Source organism: Condylura cristata, unplaced genomic scaffold, assembly GCF_000260355.1.
Source record: "Condylura cristata isolate star-nosed mole 26May11 unplaced genomic scaffold, ConCri1.0 scaffold00022, whole genome shotgun sequence".
Taxonomy (NCBI): domain Eukaryota; kingdom Metazoa; phylum Chordata; class Mammalia; order Eulipotyphla; family Talpidae; genus Condylura; species Condylura cristata.
Genome location: NW_004567123.1, coordinates 29,034,214 through 29,041,889, shown reverse-complemented (window position 1 = coordinate 29,041,889; position 7,676 = coordinate 29,034,214). Strand labels below are relative to the sequence as shown.

The 7,676-nt window shown below is 63.8% G+C and overlaps 1 protein-coding gene across 1 annotated transcript; it reads left to right on the top strand.

Moving 5' to 3' along the window:
- The first annotated feature begins 296 nt into the window (after window positions 1-296).
- Window positions 297-7,209, top strand: SLC35C2 (solute carrier family 35 (GDP-fucose transporter), member C2). Its single transcript, XM_004687440.2, has 9 exons — window positions 297-637; window positions 1,034-1,184; window positions 1,920-1,983; window positions 2,547-2,619; window positions 3,062-3,230; window positions 3,306-3,389; window positions 5,106-5,281; window positions 6,249-6,378; window positions 6,642-7,209. Exons 1-9 carry the CDS (start codon window positions 518-520, stop codon window positions 6,779-6,781), a joined length of 1,107 nt encoding a protein of 368 aa, XP_004687497.1. The 5' UTR covers window positions 297-517; the 3' UTR covers window positions 6,782-7,209.
- The last annotated feature ends 467 nt before the right edge of the window (window positions 7,210-7,676 follow it).

The following is a 7,676-nucleotide window of genomic DNA, read 5'->3' as shown; positions in this document are numbered from 1 at the left end:
GGGTCAGGAGAGGTCTCTCGCGCCCTGTGGTCAGCTGTGGTCAGCTGCGGGGGTCAAACTCGCACTGGAGCGGCTGCAGCCAGCTTGCAGCGCTGCGTCCTAACCTGTTGCGCCACCAGGAAGGGCCCAGGCTCAGCTTTTACACGGCCACTTGGCAGTCATTGGAGAAAAGCTCGAGGCAAGGGTGTAGGTGCCCTCCTGCTCCGGCATCTGCTCCAGGGCATCCTTAGGGTGGGCCTGGGTGGGTGAGGGCGCCTCCCTTTGGCTGTGCCACCCAGCTGCCTTTCCACTTCCAGATCAGACCCGGGGACCTGTGGCCGCAGCCAGCTGACCATGGAAGGGGCAGGCTCGGGCCGCCAGCCCCTCAGGTGAGGACTCTGCGGGCTCCCACGACCGGCCCGGCATGGAGGCGAAGAGAGCCCCTCCGGCCAGGAGACGCGCTTGCTGAGGGCTGCGGGCTGTCTTCAGGAGAGGCGCCTGCCCTGACGCCGGAGCGGGGTGCTGCAGGGCTCCAGGGATGGGGAGGTGGGCCCTCGACGTGGCCTTCGTGTGGAAGGCGGTGCTCACCCTGGGGCTGGTCCTGCTCTACTACTGCTTCTCCATCGGCATCACCTTCTACAACAAATGGCTGACGAAGGTACTTGGGGACCTGGGGGGGGGGGGCTGCAGCTGTGGCCACCACGCCCCTAATAGCAACTGGAAGCAGGGGCTGCCGTGCGGCACTGGCAGCCCACCCTGGGGTTGGGGGTTCCCCTCACATGTTTGGATGAGGGAAATCGGGACGGGGAGCCACCGAGGGGTGGGCAGGTAGAGAAGTATTTGCACCTGTTAATGGCTGGCACAGCGGCCGGCCCCCTCCTGGGGCAGGGCGGGACGGGCTGGAGCCGCGGGAGCCATGGTAACAGCTGTGCTCTGGGGTGACACCCCAAATCTGGCGAGAGCCGCCCCTCTCAGGAGGCTGTGTGGTTGTCACAGACGGGGCGGGGGGCGCGGAGGAGCGGGGTGCCGTCAGCTGTGGGCTCCCTCTGTGCAGAGCTTCCACTTCCCGCTGTTCATGACGATGCTGCACCTGGCCGTGATCTTCCTGTTCTCTGCCCTGTCCAGGGCTCTGGTGCAGTGCTCCAGCCACAGGGCCCGCGTGGTGCTCAGCTGGACCGACTACCTCAGAAAAGTCGCCCCGACAGGTGTGTGGGGCGGGCCCGGGGTTGGAAGGTCGTGGGCCTGGAGCTAAGAAGCCTTGCCGGCTTGGGGCTCAGCCCTTGCCCACCTCCCTGCCGGCCTCTCCCCACTTCCACTTGTGCCCCTCGTGTGCTCCCCGTCTTCGCACCTCCACCCCCACACACACCCAAAAAAAACCCTGGCTCAGCAGTGGCCTGATAGTGGCCCCGCGAGCCCTCCGCCAGGCCTCCAACCCTTGGCCGAGGTGAGCGGGGAGCCGGAGCTGCGGTGGCCCTCGCGCAGGGAGCCCGCCATGGCTGGGCGGGGGCGCCGAGGCTCCCCGGAGCGAGGGCTGGCCCTCTGAGGCCTGGCGGCCGTCCCAGGAGGCAGTTAGTGCACGCGGCACCTGCACGGGAGCCGAAGCCCCGAGGATGCGGAGGACCTGGAGGCAGTGAGAGGAAGTGGAAGGGGGGAGAGACTGGCGAGGGTCGGCTGGGGCCTGCGGCCCTGCTCAGGGAGATGGGAGCCTCCCTGGAGAGCTTCCCTAGGGATGGCGGGGCCAGACAGGCCCCTCACGGTGGGCGGCTATTTAACACAGGCCCGGGACTGGCTGGGGGCTGGGCCCTGGAGCGGGCCAGGAGTTGGCCCTCAGTTCCTGGGTAGAAAGGAAGGGGCCCAGGGAGGGAGCGGTGCGCAGGGCAGAGGTGGCTGGAGGGCCTTGCCGGCAGGCGCACCCACACTGCGTGTCCTTGTGTCCCCAGCGCTGGCTACGGCCCTTGACGTGGGCTTGTCCAACTGGAGCTTCCTCTACATCACCGTGTCGCTGTGAGTTCCGCCACGTGCCCCTGCTGCAGGCCCAGGGGCTCTGTCCAGCTCCGGCCAGCCCTTGCTCTCAGCAACTCTCGGTGCCCAGAGCTCTCTGGAAGTGGCCGCCTGTCCGTCTGTCCCAAGCCGAGGGGGTGTGCGCGCCCACCTGCCCCCCGGGGCCGGGGCGCCCTCTGACCTGGCAGAGGAAGCGGGGCGCCGCGCTGGGGAAGCGGGGTCTCTTCCTCAGCCGATTGTGTGCTTCAGAGAGCACAGTCCCAGCCTTCTCCGTCATCGGTCCGTCTTTATCCTGATCTCCATCCTTATTCTACCCCGAGGCGTGGCAGGATAACAGGACTCTGTCTGTGTCAGGGTCTGTGGCAGGCTCGAGTCTTTCTCCCTGGCCATAATAGGAGGCCTCTCAGTCAGAGGTTTCTCCTGTCAGCAGCTCGGCCGCCCTCTTTTGCTCTCCGCTGCCCTGAGATGCCCTGGGGCTCGCCCTCCCCCCAGCGCTGGGGTGCTGAGGGCGCCTTTCCTACGGGTCTGGGCCCTGGCCTGCGGGCGAGTAGTGGTCTTGCTTGCAGGTACACAATGACCAAGTCCTCAGCTGTGCTGTTCATCCTCATCTTCTCTCTGATCTTCAAACTGGAGGAGCTGGTGAGGCCCCAGCTTCCCTCTGTCCCCCTGCTCCCACAGATGCTAAGAATAAAAAGGGGGAATCTGAGCAGTGGCTTGCGTCTGAGTAGCCAAGCCCAGCCTGGGGCAGTGACCCCCACGCCTGAGGCAGGACCCAGCTGGGGCACCGTGGGGCGGGCGGGGTCAGACCGAGGGGGAGGGACCCGAGGATGAGAGGTGTCTGACAGGACAGCTCTTTGTTTTGGGGAGAGTGGACGGGGGCACGGGGGGCTTGGCAGGCCCAGGAAAGCTCACAGTTGGCCCTGGGTGGGGGGGGCAGCCAGGCTCACCCCTGGGACGGCGGGAGGGGGAGGGATCCTGCCATAGGGGCAGCCACGACAGCTGTGGATCCCCAAGCCCCAGGGGTGATGAGCTCTTGGCCCCCGAGAGCCCGCCTCCCGTGTAACTGCTCCCCACCCAACAGCGTGCGGCGCTCGTGCTGGTGGTGCTGCTCATCGCGGGCGGCCTCTTCATGTTCACCTACAAGTCCACGCAGTTCAACATCGAGGGCTTCGCCTTGGTGCTGGGGGCCTCGTTCATCGGCGGCATTCGCTGGACCCTCACGCAGATGCTCCTGCAGAAGGCTGAACTCGGTGAGGGGGCGTCTGCCTGTGGGGTGCAGTGGGCGCGGCCGGGCCGGGCTGACGGCCGTGCGTCCCCCCCCGCAGGGCTCCATAACCCCATCGACACCATGTTCCACCTGCAGCCGCTCATGTTCCTGGGACTCTTCCCTCTCTTTGCCATATTTGAAGGTACGTCGGGTTGTGTACCTGGGGCACCCCGCTCCACCAGCTGCCCGTCCCCACCCTGCTGTGGAGGTCGCCGAGCTGAGAGGTGCCACCCCTCCCCTGCCGGGTTTGGGCTCTGGACTCGCCAAGCGAGAGCTAGACCCCAGCAGGATGAGCGGTGCCGAAAACGGGTTGGGGGTCCCTGAAGACAGGCCGTGTCAGGGCGCCCCACTGGTCCTCGAGGCTGCCCGTGCCTTGAAAGCAACTGTCTCGCCTGATCCTCCGCACACCCATGCCCCGCTTTGCCGGTGAAGGAGTTGGCACAGGGGCCGGGCCGAGGGCGTCTGTCTGGGCAGCGTGGGGTGCACAGGGCGGGGCAGGGGAGCGGCCTCTCCACTGCCATCTCCCAGAGAGGGGGAGGGAGGGCGCCGGCCAGCGAGGTGCGGACCTCCCTCCTGCACCCCTCGTCTCCTCAGCATCCCTCTGCCCTGGTCATTACAGAGGCGCCTGTCCCACATCCATTTAAGTTTCAAGCAGTGAAGCGTCTCGAATCTTTCTGAGAAAATCATTCTGCATCTCTGTTGTCCAGGAAACTTCTGTTCCTCAGCCTCATTTTTTTCCTTCTTTTACAAATCTCTCCCCATTCCCTCATTATGCCCCCGTGCCAAACGCCACATGCCCTTCCTGGGTGTTTACACCATTTCCCAGCTCTGCAAAGCCTCATCCGAAAACCCCTGGTAGCCGTCACTTAGCAAAGCTGCATGGATTTAGCTCCTTTAATCTCTTCTGGTAAATTAATCCCCCAAGCGCCTCCATTACTTACATTGCTCTTCCCCGAATTCCCTTCAATTTGCCGACGCCTTTGCAGTACTGCTGAGCCCAGCACCAGACCAGATGCCCAGTCGGGGCGCCTGGCCTGGGGGCGCTGTCACTCTGCATGTACTCTGGTGCTTCCCTCCAGAAAAATCTCAGGCTCGGCCAGCCCCAGTGTCTGTCATTCAGGGCTCATCTGGAACCCTGCTAACCCACCCAGGGCCTTCCCTGAGGGGAGGGCTGCTCCTAGGGGCGGGGGTCAGTGTGGAGGGCCAAGAATGCTCTGGAAATCAGCAGAATTTGGAGGCTGGGTGCCTGGGTGGGTGTCCTGGACAAGGGCCACGGTCTGTGCCGTGTGTCTGCAGCATGAGACCTCGTCACATTAGCCTGAGAAACACTGGTGTAGTCCCCCTGTGGTCATTTGGTCAGTGGGGACACTGTTTCAGTAAGGGGACACACCTCAGCCAAGTCCCAGGGCTGGGTAGTGGCAAGACCTGGGTTAGAGTGGGGGTCCATAAGGGTGGTGTGGCCCACGTGGCATTTAGAGTCAGGCAGTGGTGGTCGTCACCGCATCGGCCACCTGTTATAGCTGCAAAGGCCACGCCCGTCACCCTCTCCCACACTAGGGGGTGGCAGTGCCCCTCGGGCGCAGCTGCCTCTGTCCAGTTCACAGCTTCCTCCCCTCAACTTCGGCCCAGCGGCTCCGTGGCCCTCACTTTAGGTCAGGCTCTCTGGCCACCGCTTTCCCACTGTGCCCACGTGCCGTGTGGGGTTACCCTCCACCCCCGCCCCCGTCCCCTTCTCGGGCCTCCGTCTGCAGGTGCTCAGCAAGAGCCAGCACAGCTGCGGATCCCACCGGCTGATGGGCTGGGAGCGGCCGCCTGGGGCCCCGGACGTGGCCTCCCGCTTCTCCGTGCTTGCTTTCAGGTCTCCATTTATCCACCTCTGAGAAAATCTTCCGTTCCCAGGACCCGGGGCTGCTCTTGCGAGTGCTTGGCAGCCTCTTCCTTGGCGGGATTCTCGCCTTTGGTTTGGGCTTCTCAGAGTTCCTCCTGGTCTCCAGGACCTCCAGCCTCACTCTCTCCATCGCCGGCATTTTTAAGGTACGGGCTCAGAGGTCGCCCCTGGGTTAGAGGGGAGCCCCTGAGGCTCTTTCAGCAGTGACCTCCACCCAGCCCCAGGGTCCTGCAGAGGAGGAAGGGGAGTGCTCAGTGGGGTGCCAGGTGTCCCCCTGTGCTTCTTTCCATCATCACCACAGCCCTGTGAGGTGGGGACAGTCGCCCCCATTTCACAGCGGGGAAACAGACATCAAGCTAGGAGCTGCCGACTGGGGGTTCAAAGCCAAATCTGACCACCAGGACCGGGAGGCGTTTACATGTTTACTCAAGTTCCAGCTCTGGTCATTTGACTGTGGCCTGCCCCCAGGGGTTGAGATGCTGCCGTCCAGACTTCTCCGTAAAGAGTTCAGGGATTGATTGGCAATGTCTGCCAACAGCGCAGCAAGGGTCAGTTGTATTGTGAGTGCTGACTTTGCCTTCCCTGCTGCCTGCGGACCGGGCACCCCTTCCCGCCCCTGCCAGCTGTCACTCCTCCCTGCTCAGGGCCACAATCACAGGCACCAGTACTGAGCAGTGTCACTTACTTAAGAGCTACAGGTCTCCAGCTGCCATCCCTGTGAGGAGGCTAAGCGGAATGAATCCTCTCCCCAGTCCCATTCGCAGCCACTGCCTGAAGGACCCTGAGACCAGTGTGTCCTGACAAGCCCTGTGTGACACTAATCCCGCATGCAGCCACGGGCTCTGCATCCGTAGGTGCCTCCTGGAAGAGCAGCCATGGGCGTGGCAGCGGGCTGGATACCCACGTCCTCAGCCCCGGCTCTGACTTCTGCAGATGTCGGTCTTCCGAGCTCATGCAGACTTCCTCTGCCCTGTCGGCCTGCCCTGCCCTGGTTCCGGGAGTTTTGAGGATCTGACTATCCCGTGGGAGTGCCCGCTTCCCCTGCCCTCCACAGCCCTGGCCAAGGAGCCAGCTCCTTCTGACCACTTCCCCTTCTTGCTTCTCTGCCTGCAGGAAGTCTGCACACTGCTGCTGGCAGCTCATCTGCTGGGTGATCAGATCAGCCTCGTGAACTGGCTGGGCTTTGCCCTCTGCCTCTCGGGCATCTCCCTGCACGTGGCCCTCAAAGCCTTGCACTCCAGAGGTACCGCTACCCCAGCCCCTTCCAGAAGCCTGATTTCTGATGAACTGTCCCCGGCCCGCCCACTGCCCCTTAGCCCAGCCCTGCCTGACTTCCCCAAAGCAGGCTCAGCCTGGTGGCGGTCTGTTCCTCTAATTCAGGGAACAACAGGTTTCGTGTTGTGCCCCTGCCTCTTCCGAGAAGCCATGGGGTCGTCTCTGGAGGGGGGTGGGGCCTGCGCGTTGCATGCCGAGTGCGCAGTGGGCGTGTAAACGGTCTGTCCCCAGGTGACGGAGGCTCGAAGCCCTTGAAGGGGCAGGGCTCTAGCCCTGACCTGGAGCTGCTGATCCGGAGCAGCCAGCAGCAGGAAGAGGACAATGGGGAGGAGGAGGAGCAGCAGTACTTCGTGGCCCAGGGGCAGCAGTGACCGGCCAGGGCACCCGCTGGGCAGCAGGCACCTCTGGCCCTCACACTGGACGGCAGCTTGGGGACCCAGGAGGCTCTTCGCAGCAGCCCGGCGGCCAAGGCTAGGAGTCGCGAGGGCTGGACCTCTGGCCACACAGGGCCTCGCGTGGCAGGGCTGGGTCGGGAGCCCTTCACACCGGGAGCGCCTGGCGGCCTCGGACCGACTGAGCTGGCCTGTGTCCCGGCGGGGGCGGGGGCGGAGGCTGTTTTCAACTGCTGGCCAGATCCTGAAGCCAAGACTGATTTTATAAAGGGATTCCGAGGGAGGGGCTTGGAACTGCAGGGCAGTAGGGGACGGTTGATGGAGAGGCTGGGGCCTCATCACCTGGAAAGCGTCTTTCTGGGAGAACAGAGCTATTTATAGTTTGGAAATAAAGGGTTTCCAGTCCACTGGTCACCTCGCGTTGCCTGGAGGCATGGGGGCAGGGAGGCCGGTGTGGGCCTGGCCTCTCCCTGCTCGGGGCTGCCTACCAGTGACTGGGCCACGCCAGCTCTCCCCAGTCTCAGGTGTTCCGGCTTGAGCCCCCATGGCCCCCCCTGGGCCCCACCGCACCTGCAGGCAGGAAAAGAATTACTACCTGTCCTGGGGATCTCAGTGCTTCCCTAGCCCGTGCTCGAATCCTTCACTCACTGAGTGACCTTCAATGAATTACCCTCTTGCCCGTTTTTTTCCATGTCGGATGAGGGTCATTCAGATGTGTCCTGAAGACAGGTAGTGTTGGCAACAGGTTAAACACTAAGTGTTTATTCTGGAAATGCTTTCAGCAGTCACAGGACCGGGGCTGCTACGTGAGCTAGGCTCCAAGGCCAGGTGTGTGACTGGCAGCGAGGCGGCGTGGACGGGCCTCTGGGGCCTG